At 37.1% G+C, this 12,308-nt stretch overlaps 1 protein-coding gene across 1 annotated transcript; it reads right to left on the bottom strand.

Moving 5' to 3' along the window:
- Positions 1–10,525: 10,525 nt before the first annotated feature.
- On the bottom strand, positions 10,526–11,755 carry LOC116175145 (cytochrome b-c1 complex subunit Rieske, mitochondrial-like). The gene has a single exon (XM_031493258.1). It carries the CDS (start codon positions 11,392–11,394, stop codon positions 10,549–10,551), a length of 846 nt encoding a protein of 281 aa, XP_031349118.1. The 5' UTR covers positions 11,395–11,755; the 3' UTR covers positions 10,526–10,548.
- Positions 11,756–12,308: the final 553 nt, after the last annotated feature.

Below are 12,308 nucleotides of genomic sequence, written 5' to 3'. Positions count from 1 at the left end.
AATTGATCTCGAAAAAGAGTCGCACGTGAATGTTACAGTTTGTACAAACCAATTTATTTCGGTGAGACCTTTCATTAGAATAGAATAGGGTAGAGCATGTGTTTACCCCCCCCCCCCCCGCCTCATTTTCTACAGTTTACCTTGCTATGCACGTTTTTTTCAAAAACAGCATCTATAGGCATAATTGGTGGGGGGGGGGGGCTTTTAGACAGCGAAATTTGATGGCCGTCTGGCACACCTTCAAGATATAGGCTACCTACTGCAAAAAATTCCAGGACTCTAGGACCATTCCCCTAGAAGTAGTTCAAAACGGTAGAAGTGGGTCCGGACGGACGGACAAAACGCAAACAATAGCACATTTTTTTAATTCTTAAAAAATGCGCTAAAAAGCGACAGAGCACGTCGGTGTGACCCTACGGGGATTTGATCCATTTTTTTTCTGTACCACCTCAAATAGGAATCTGGAAGAGGAAACTCTTAACGTTTTTGAAAAATTTTTGCAAAAAAACTGAGGTATCTCTGAAAAACTAAAAATGTCAAATTTCATTTTCATTTTTCTTAGCTTAAACGGTCGGAAATGGACGGTACGAAGGTAGGGAAAATGAAAACAAAATTGGACATTTTCAGTTTTTCGATGATACCTCGGTTACCTATTTTTAAAAAACTTTTTTTAGTCACAAAACGTGGCTACTTTGCCCCCATTTAACCTCCACTGTGTCTCTCACGGTTACGGAGATTCCAATGGTGATCCACGAACCACTCTGTACAAAATGGGAAACACCATATCCAAAATTTTAAGCGAATACGATACTTTCACCCTTGTATGACGTATTACAAACGCTGAGAATCAAATTAAAAAGGAGGTAATAGGTTGGAACTTATGGGTCTTCTCAAAGGCGGATCTAACTATGACAAAGGCGCGTCACTAAGATCTCCTAAAATTTTAGTGTAGCTTCAACACCTTTCATAATGCATAATGTCCAAAAGAAAAACAAACTGAAGACACAGTTAGATCAGTCAACATTTAACTGAAGTGTTTTTAAAAATCTACAAGTGAAAAACTTGTAAAGAAGCGGCGTTTGTTTTCCCGGTTAAATGTGGAAGATCGCAAGAAGTCGGTACGGTACCATCGTTGGCCATTGATCAAAGAAGGTCAATTTCAGCGCAAGTGGTGCTTCAACACAAGTTCTTTTCACTTATCACTGATGAATTATATTCAATACACCACATCGAATATGTACATGTGTTGTTAAAACAACCAGCCTTACGCTTTTATGCTGACATTCTACCAAATATCTAGAAGGGAAATCCGGACCAGCCTCTGTGTTCATTTAAAGTTTAAACAAACAAAAGTAAATGTTTGAAACAAAAAAGCCTAACACGATTTCAGCCATTCTGTTCAAATGCCACTATTTTAAATGAGGATAATAAACGACATTGTTGTGAGCACCTCTAGAATTTGATGTGCGAGTATTTTTCCATCAGTATCGCGAATTCGCCAATTTTCCTCTATGTACTATACAAATTCAAAAATAAGAAAAGGTAGCAGTAGTGTCAACATCACACAATCAATTTTCCAGAATTTTCTCTGCAATTTCAGAAAAAGCAACCAAGGATTATGAATGTTGTCCATTTAATTTCGTAAAATTGGCTCCGATTTTTTTAACTAGTCACATTAGAAACATTTCTAAGAATAAAATCTTGTTTACTGCGAAAGGTCTGAACACGTAATTACTAATAATCAATCCAATGATCTACCCTAATAACTTTATAAATGGTAAAGTGTAAAGACCCCCTCTTCTTAAAAGGGAAACCTTTGAAATACATAAAACTTAATTATCATCAAAGCAACATGTGCCACGCGACAATAATTATTGTTCCTTCTGGTATAAAAAACACACAAATGAACAACACGTGACCGGAAGAACCTACACCTGGATTCTCCTGAAGATAGTGAATCCATCACGTGCTCCTTAAAAACGCCCCCGGAATATCACGTTTATACAAAACAAAAACTGTGTGCGCGCTTAGAAAAATCAGGATTGCGTTTTGTAAAGGCCTCTCGGGAGATTAAAAATACTCGCACAACCCCTAAAAAATGAGCAATTTCTGTAAGCATCTGTAAGACACCCGCAATCTAGCGCAATTAAATTAAGTGGCTGTCACACTCGGCGCGGTGGGTGCAATTTTTGCCCCTCGAACCATCTTGAAGAAATAAATCCAAGGCATTTCCGATTTTTTCCCTTCTTGCTCATTCCCCTATTTGCACGCGCTAAACCCGCACAGTAAAAATAGCCCAAAACGTAGGTCTGCATGATATTAACAAAATTCAGCCGCCGTATCACACCTGCTTCATATCCAAGAATTTTGTATAAGAAGATAAACTACAGGAAAGGCGGTAAAAATACGCACCTGCCCCAAAATCAGTGACAGCTGTGGCTCGTGCTAAAGGTAGCAGGCGTCGTCGAAATGTTGGGATTTGAGGTACGACATGCGCTTCGCTTAAAAAAACACCTGGACGAAGATCTCGGTTGTGTACCTCCAGAAGCATCTGGTTGCGAGATTCTTAAAAGGGAGTCCACAAAATTTACTTCTTTTTGTTCCGTTCTGAGCAGGACCCGAAAGGCAGATGCTTCGATTTTATTATTGTAAAAATTTTCTAACGGCACCGCGCGATCGTCTCGCAATTAAAATGCTCGAGCAGTGGGTACCTCATTAAACAACACGACCACTGTGCGCGTCTTCGCCGTTATTCATCAAAACTCATCATGACAAATGATCCTAAAGCTGCGAATAATTATTAATTAAATGTTGATAAGTTCAATACATACTTAATTTCTGCGAGTAATTTTAATTAGATTGGACTGACACATAGAACCCTTCCGCCATCTGTAAATTCTTCTACTGCTGTAATTAACTATAAGCTCCTGCCCGCATTTAGGAAATAAATTGCATTTCTTAATATTTGCCAATATGTCCTATATGCTCAGCAAAATTCAGATATTATTTTGGGTTTCAAAACTGAAATTGCAGTTTGAAAAAGATTGCATTTTTGAAGTCAACTGTAGGTATTAATTTTGGTTTAGTTTACCTTTACGTTTTAACATGACGACTGTGAAAAAATGAACGCTCAAAAACCGCTGAAGTCTTTTAGACAGAAAACGTTCCTGTAGTGAAAGAGTATAAAAATTAATGGCACATGGTTGAACCATCAAGATTTCTTCAAGCTTGGTGATAGTGTTTTGAATGCTTGCGAAATTTCAGTAGTGTTTTCGGTGGTTTATTCAGGTTTCAGAAAAGGAAGAGAGATGATCAAACACAAATCGTGCATGCGCAACGCCCACATTTTTGCTAACCTATGAAAATGTCACTAAAATTCAAGTACGTTTAAATTTAAATCGCCATTTAACAGTCATAATGATCAATCAAGAAATACACATGATCGATCATCAAATTTTTGTTCAATAGATAAGAAATTTCTGCAAAAATTGCCCACAAAAATCTTTCGTTGGAGCAAGAGGGCATGAGAAACGAAACGTGTCTTGAATTAATTAAAATTAATCCAAATCTTTTGGAACATGTCTGTTGGCGAACATCAAGGGGCAACCGTTAACCAAAAGCAAAAAGGAGCAAGCGAGGGAGCAAGGCAAAAGATCAAACACGTGTTGATTTATTTTTCGATAGTCAAGAAGTTGTGATTAGCGTTTGCGGTCGTATACAGTGTGTCCAACATAAGGATGTTTATCACGGGGATCTCAGAAACCATAGAAGATACGACGACCGTTAAATTAAGTAAAAGAGTGGTGCTAGAACGAAAAACCGGAAAATTCCGATTACTTCCGATATGCCAGAAAAAGCGAAATTTGACAATTTTGTTTCTTTCTTTCTTTCTTTCTTATGTTATTCGAGCGGATACAAAAGAAAAAAAAACACTTTCTCATTGCCAATATTTGAGTTCTACAAAACATCGTTGAGAGATTTTGAAACGTTCCGTTTCGGAAAAATTATCATGAACTTTATTTTTTTATATGACCCGTAAAAAAAGTACATGCTGTATTGAGTACCATTTTTTATTACGAATACAACGAAGTACAGAACACAAAAAAGTCGGAAACTGTTGGTTTTAACAGGATGGTGCGCCCGCACACAACTCCATAATCGTCCGATCTATGGAACCGTTAGTTGCACAGCCAGGGGAAAAAGATTTTGTAAACAAAAGAGACAAAGAGAAATCGCTGGACATTATTTTCAAGTTTGTAGGTTTGCCGTTAGAGGGCGCACGATGCATAGTTTAGTAGAAAAATGTTTTTTTCCTAAAATATACCCAACAAATATGCATAAAAAATACATGCAGCGCAATATTGTATGAATTTTGGATCACTGTGATGCAGCACATAAAGCCTCACAAAGTATGAGGGGTGGGGGAAGCTGTACATCTCTTTAAGGAATTGAATGTAACTTCAAAATTTCAAACGGAATATTATACGATATTATCAAGTATGATGAAAAATATCCGTAAAAACCGCACTTTTATATGTTTCCCGAGCTGTTTCCTCAGCAGAGAACCGACTGTATAGCTCAGTGGTGGAGCGTTGAGCTACATAGCCGGAGGCGACCGGAGGTCGGGCTGAGGTAAGAATTTTTCATCTGTGACAGAGATGGGAATTTCCTTAGATCAGTTTCAAAGCATTCTGCCGGTTACTCCTAATTAGGTTGTAAGGTAAATACCGGAGTAGTATAAAACAACTAAAGACCTACTGCAGGGCATCTCTAAAAAGCATTATGCGAGTCACTTTGTAACTGGGTAAAGGTCTGCTGAGGGCCCAGAACAAGAGGGATAATAAATAAATAAGAGATATGGTGAACATACACACATCCACAAATTTAAACTGCAATATTCCTTCAAGTTAGCTTTGAAACAAAAGAAACACACCGCCACGCAAAAAAACTACTTGGTAGAGACCTCGTTTTTTATCGAAAATGATGGCAGACATTTTGAACACTTACGTTAGTCACAATAATTGTTTCTTTTATTATTTAATTTATATATCTCTGATTTAAAATATAAATAATCTTAGTTGCTCATAATTTAAAAATAATATTGAATGTTTTAATTATATAATAATTATTGTGTACTATGTGTTCTTTTGTTTCAAAGCCAACTTGGATGAATATAAATATTCAAATATATATATATATATATATATATATATATATATATATATATATATATATATATTGGAATATATTGGATATCTCTGCTTAGGAAACATATATTAAAATGCGGTTTTCACAGATATTTTCATCTTATTTGATAATATCATATAATAATTATATCGTTCCATTTAACATTTTCAAGAAAACCTGCAAAGTTTATGTTAATGTCAAACAGCGGCCTCTCCCGGTCGTCACGTTTACTAAAAACACTCTTTAAGTATTTATCTAAAATCTGATCACACGAAGAGAGCTCATTCTAATCAGACGAATTATGTGAAAATCGGTTAACGTAAACCGAAGTTACATTCAATTCGTTAAAGAGATGTTCCCCTTCTCCCACCCCTCATATCTAGTGCAATATCTCCTGCATCAAAATGATGAAAAATTGAGATACATTTATTTTTTGTAACTATTAATCATACGTCCTCCAGCGGCAAACCTAGAAAGTTGAAAATAATTTCCATTGACTTCTCTTAGCCTCTTTTGTTAACAAAAACTTTCTTCCCAAGCTGTGTAATTAACGGTTCCATAGATATGGCCTGTGACCTTCATTAATAGAACACCCTGTACTTTTATTTTACGGACCATATAAAAAAAGTTGACAATTTCTTAGAAACGAAACGTTGTATTGAAAATCTCTTAACGCTATCTTGTAGAGCTCAAAAAGTGACAATGAGAAAGTGTTATGTTTGGTATCTGTTCAAATAACGTCGGAAAAAAATAACAAAATCAGTAAATTTCGGTTTTTCTTCTTCGTAAGTAATCGGAATTTTCTGGTATTCTTTCTTTACAGCATGATGATTACTGTTTAATTCCGCAACTTTTCCCTAATTTAACCATCGTCGTATCTTCTATGGTTTCCGAGATCTCCATGATAGACACACTGTATATGTAAAACCAAACATCAAAAAAGTCAAGTAAACGCAAAATTAACGCTATTTCTTTGCTGAAACTTTGGGAGACTTTCTAACACTATCGAAAGAGTAGCATAATACACAGATAGCACAAGCAACGTTTTTGTTTAAATGAAATTGTTACTAGGCTCTTGTCACCAAAGAGAATCTGAAATCTACTATACACTGTGTGCAAGGTATGGGCATTCCGGAAAGGATAAGAGATACAGAATTGGTTAAATGCGAGAACAGTTGCGTAATCAAAGGTGTAAGAAGATCTCTGAACATTTTTTTGATTTTTGAAATATCGGACTTTTTCGAACAATTTTTTTCCTGGCGCAAAGAGCAAAACCAATCACACTTCCCAACTTTTAACGCTCTGGCGTTGTTAATTTTTTAATCCAACGTTTCGCCTTTGCGGAATCAACATCAACTTCATTTTTTTTAATACGGTTCTGATATTCCGATATCATATTCTGAATTCAATGGTGTCTAGTACGTTATGGTTTTATTGCGGTTTGATTTTCTTCAAGCTTAATTTAAGAATCCTACTACGGACCTGTACCGGGTGACCCAATAAGACTGTATCTCGAGAAACGTTTGTCATAAAAAAAATTATTGGGTAAATCGGTCATGAAGAATCGCTGGAAAATATTTTCAAGTTCTAAAAATGACCAACAGAGGGTGTAACTGCCATTTTAAACTTTACAATTGCATATTCTTTAAATTTCGCATAATAAACTTAAAAAAAATTTTTTCACATTTTTAAGAGAACCAGTTTATCTATCATTTTCGCAAAAACAAAAACTCAGATATTTCAAAAACAAAGATGACATGGGGTGTTCAATTGTTTTTGCAATAACCTGCTTTATTGTAACAAATTTGGTATCGTTGAAAAGAGCATGCCTTGGGCAACAAGAATCAACCAAAATATAGTTAATTTAGTTGAATCCTTCTCCGACAGGGGACTAGTTTTGACACTATGGCCCAAAATCCTAAAAAAATCAAATGAAATGATATGACTTTTTCTTCATGAAAAAGTAGCCAAATAACATCCAAAGAGGCCAGTGAAAACCGTTTTTCAAAAATACTGTATTCATCAGTTGCAAATATCGCTAGAGGTATGTTGGTAATATGTATCGAAAATTGCCCTTTCTAAAATGTCCATAGTGACCCTTCTTATCGCCAGGGCAGGTATCACTGAGCGGTAAAAAAATTCAGAAATCAATTGTTTTTCTCGGTCTGAAGATACAAATGTCACTGACGTTGACTCAAACCAAATCAACCAACAGGACTGCACAATGATACTTCGATAGTTTTCTTGTAAATTCTTTTTTTTTAATTCGGTGCAGACAAAGTTTGTTTTCTCGACACAAACTAGAACGGGTACCCGATTTTATAATAATAGATAGTCCAATAAGCAAAACACTGTGGAATTCTCGTGTACAACCTCTTGGAATTCATGGATTTCGTATGGAATTCTAAGTCTAAGCTATAGTTCAGGCAGTGGCTTACTTTGTATTGATTTTTATACGTGGAATTCATTCACCACAAGCTCGGTATGACTGTAGGTTTTGCACGGGACTAAATTAATTTTATGGATCACAAGATTCTCCGCCACGAAACGCTATGCGAAATGACGATCTTTTTAAAGCTTATTTGATAGTGTTAAAATCGTGTTTTTTTTTTAATTGAAAGAAAGTCAAAACAATTTTCAGCAGTTTTAAGGTAGCACTTGCCAAAGCTGAAGATGTGTTCGCGTGTTGAGTCAAATAAAACTATTTATTTCGAAACAGATTCAATTGAAGTGATTTTAGAGGTCTAAGTTCTTTCAGCTCGTAAACCATAGATTTCAGGCATACGATTGAAAATACCACCTAAGAGATGATGAGAAAGGGACTCGAGTACATTTTTGCTCAGTGGTTTACCCCTCGGTTATTGCTCAACCCCTATTTTGTACCAACATTACCTTTCGTTTGAACTAACTTTCCGAACCAAGCACCAATTTATTAAGGATCCTCAGATCCTTTATAGTTTTGTATTGTCGTCCGTCCGTCCGTGTGCGCTCTAACTCTTTTTAAAAGTGGCCGATTGAGTTGAAATTTGGTGTACGGGTTCTTTGGACATTAAGGACGGACGCTATTGATTTTCAGGAAGCTGGTTCAATAGGAACAAAAAAGTTATAGGACTTCGAGTGAATCGGGAACAGGAAAAACTACGGGCTCAATATAATAGAAATCAACATATTTCATTCCCTAGGTCATGTATCGGGTTGGGACTTCCGCTAGATTATTCCCTATGACTCTTAGATGTGTAATACTTTAATATAACTCTTCTCTGTGGTATAGGTCGAAAGTTTTAGAGCAAAATGTAGCAAAAATTACACTTTATACATGAATTTAGAGTTTTAAAAGGTTTCAAACGCATTATCTTGATGCAGCAAGAGTACATCACGTGCACATTTGATAACCGCATGTGTGTTCAAAAATGTTAAATTATTGCCATATGGGTTTTGATCAAAATAATCAAAATCGTTATTTATGCACCAAGATCGTCGAGAAAAAGACTAGGGGCATTATCTCAATGCTCAAGACATAAATTTGATGCATTTCTGGCGACCACATGGATTTTGATCAAAACATGTCAAAATCGTTATTTATGCACCAACATTGTTGGGAAAAAGACTAAGAGCATCATCTCAATGACCAAAACATGAATTTGATCTATTTTTGGCGACCACATGAATTTTGATCAAAACATGTCAAAATCGTTATTTATGCACCAAGAACGTTGGGAAAAAGACCAAGAGCATTATCTCAATGATCAAAACATGAATTTGATCTATTTTTGGCGACCACATGGATTTTGATCAAAACAAGATTAAAAGCATTATCTCAATGGCCAAGACATGAATTTGATGTATTTTGTAACATTAAAATAAATTATCGTTAAAAGTTATTGTAATACTGAGGATCCTTCGATATTTCGTTGTATCGGTTTATTTCTACCGTTATTGCTTGGGTAATCAGGGTTATTAAATCTCACGAATTTTGTTTATTGTTATTTTTTTATTTTTTTTAATTTTTTTCTATGAGTTGAAAACATCTCGACCTACATGCATTCTTCTTCCATGGCCTGTATCTGTGAACAGCGAAGTTACAATTACGAGACACAACAATTATAAAGAGAACGAGCAGGGAGTAAACATGTTCATCCAATCATCTGCACATTTCCCCATAATTCCCCAGTAATTCAAAATGACGTTCCGTTGTTTTATTATAAACAAAAATCATATTTAACCGAATACAAGCTCTTCTAAAGGGCGAATTTTTTTCGATCCAAAAGAGAAGGCGTCGATGTAATCGCCCAGTAACCTGAAGAGCTTGATAAGATAATGCAAAATGCATAAAAGAACGGATTCAAAAGGTAGGCAATTTAACTAAAAGATTAGAACTGAAAGTTGGTATAACGGGTTTCACCTGCAGAAATGATAAAAATTGGATAAATGCCGTTTAAGATTTGGAAGGGTGGAGACGTCGATATGATTTCGTCTCGACCACCTTCACGCAATTTATGATATGAGCGCAACAATTAAACCCACGTATCATTTCCGTGTAAACATAAACATTAAAATATGTAACACCTTGTGGCAAAAAAAACGCGATACAGTTACGAGGGAACCTGCTGTGCTAAATTAACGAGAAGTGATTGAATATTTGAGCAAAAATACATCTGCCTCTGCATCCTGTACAAGTTTGGTACTTACGATGGGAATCGTAAATGTATTTAGGTAGGCGTGCCCGTGGCGTTTAGCATAAATGTTATGTTATGGGAAGTACATGTCCCGGTAAGTGATGGCACGTGTCTGCAATCGTGGGTTGGCAAAGATAGCCGCAACTAACAAGAGGGTGGTAAGCAGCTGGATCTTCTGACGTCCCGCAGCTGCCACGCATCTGGTGCCCCCGCGCGCGACCTTCATTATACCTTCTGTGATAATACTTCCTTTTACGCATTCCGTCATCACCACCCTCATTAATATAATCGGGTAGAATCCCTATTAATAGAGTCGGAGAACCACATGTACGCAGTTCAAAAGGAAACGTGAATAATATGAGGCGCAAATGTACGAGAAAGCTCAAGGGATGATTGTACCAAGTACGGTACATACCTACGAGACAGGAAGGGTGCTATAAAGACAGGAAGGGGGTAGACGGACTCTCGCGTGCAAGCTGTCCGGGGAGAGAGCAAAGACCCACACCTGCTTAGAGCAGATGTTGCGTCTCGCCGGCAATGTCCTTTAATCCCCTCTCTATCATAATCAACAAATCTTGATAGTCGACTTACCCTTAAAGGGATTAATGAAACAGGTAAACGACCCAATTACTCTTTCTAATTGCAAAAGAAGAAACCACCTTCGTAATCTACTTTATTTAGAGATTTATCCTACAACTAACAGATCATCGCCAACAAATGTGTGTTCTGGAACCTCCAAGTTCAGAGGAGCAGGTCCTTTTCGAATGCGACCAGAGGCATCGTAGTGGGATCCATGGCAAGGACAGTAAAAACCTCCGGGCCAATCTCCCGAGTTGGGAATAGGAATACATCCCAAATGCGTACATACCCCCAACACCACCAGGAACTCTGGCCTCTTCGTCCTACTTTCGTCGCTCTGCGGATCTCTGAGCGTGGAAAGAGGTACGGCCCGTTCGGTCGCGATTTCTTTAGGCGTCCTGTGCTTTATGAATAAAGGTTTACCTCTCCATTTGTACGTTCCATTTTGCCCTTCGGCTATTTCTGAAAGTTTCACCTCGATTTTTGCCAACGCCATCACATCCGCGGCGGCCGTCATCGAAATCACGAGCGTTGAAATGGTAAACTTGGCAAACCCGACGCCGGCGATGCAACCCGTCGCGGCAATTGCGTGGGTAAAGCTTTGGCGGTCGTCTATAGTTTCGCGATTCTTTTTGTAAAGATCCAAGGATGGTTTTCGTCTATAATCTGTAAAGTCGGGCACTCGAATATTGGTGTGGGAATATTTGACGTGTGACGTAAATGCGGGTCCAGATACGCCAAGTACCTTACCAAGAGGTCGGTTTCGTAACAAGTGGCTCGCCAACATCTTGGGCGGATGTAAAAAAATCTCCTTAGAAGGTTTAACGTAACTTGTTCTTTTAAAAAATACTGGAGCAACTACCGCTTCGGTTTTAGCATAATCTACAAATTTTCGCACCGGACAAGTCATAATTTTGACAATTACACCACAAACAAAAGCTTGAATGACCATAACTGGATCTATAATTTTAACAATAAAAGCGAACCTAAAAAAATAGAACGTGGCTCGTAGACACTTTGTCCTAATTTGTATTCCATTTCAAAGGACGCCCAGGTACTTCTGAATAAAAAAAGGGGATCTCATTCAACTGTCTAGGTTTCGTTAGACTTATTTATAACTCGCGCTTTCACTATTTAGAGAACATCCCGTTTCTAGAACGGGACATTTATAGGTGAACCCTTCGAACCGGTAACGGTGAGATAATCGGCTCTAAGCCCTTCCCAAAACGACCACTTGTCAATGTTGTGTTTGACAGACACAAGTTTTCATTCATTACCAAAATTACTGTTTCTAGAGAGAGTTTCGGATGAGCGATTTAAATTTTGACTGAACTTTCCCTTGTTGGAAATCAAATTTAAAGCCCAATTTTAAGGAAATTCCTACTCAATATCGATTTTTTGAATTGTGGCAGTATGAAAACTTCGAATCGCAATTTTTCAGAATAAGGTAAAACGAGAACTTTTTGAATTCTGATACGATAGTTTAGAGTGAGTTAAAGAACAAATGCGCCATTTTACCATGCTCGATATAAGAACATGCACCGCAATCTTGTATGAATTTTGCATCATTTTTTGAAGCAGCGAATATTACTCTAGCTCATGAGGGGTGAGGGAAAGGGAACATTTCCATGTAACTCCGGGTTTTCCACATAATTGGTCTTATTGGAATGAACTCATTTCGTGTAATCAGATTTTATATGAATAGAATCTTTTTAGTAAATGTGATGAGTGGTAGAGGGCGCGCTTTGACATTAACATAAACTGTGTAGGTTGAAAAAGTGAAAATATCAGTGAAAACGGCATTTTGATAACTGTTTCCTGAGCAGAGATGTGGCAAAAATATCTATACATCATTCACAAATGTCA

The sequence above is a fragment of the Photinus pyralis genome, unplaced genomic scaffold (assembly GCF_008802855.1).
Source record: "Photinus pyralis isolate 1611_PpyrPB1 unplaced genomic scaffold, Ppyr1.3 Ppyr1.4_LG6, whole genome shotgun sequence".
NCBI lineage: Eukaryota > Metazoa > Arthropoda > Insecta > Coleoptera > Lampyridae > Photinus > Photinus pyralis.
The sequence above is the reverse complement of the archived record's forward strand: the minus strand, read 5'-3'. Positions and strand labels throughout refer to the sequence as shown.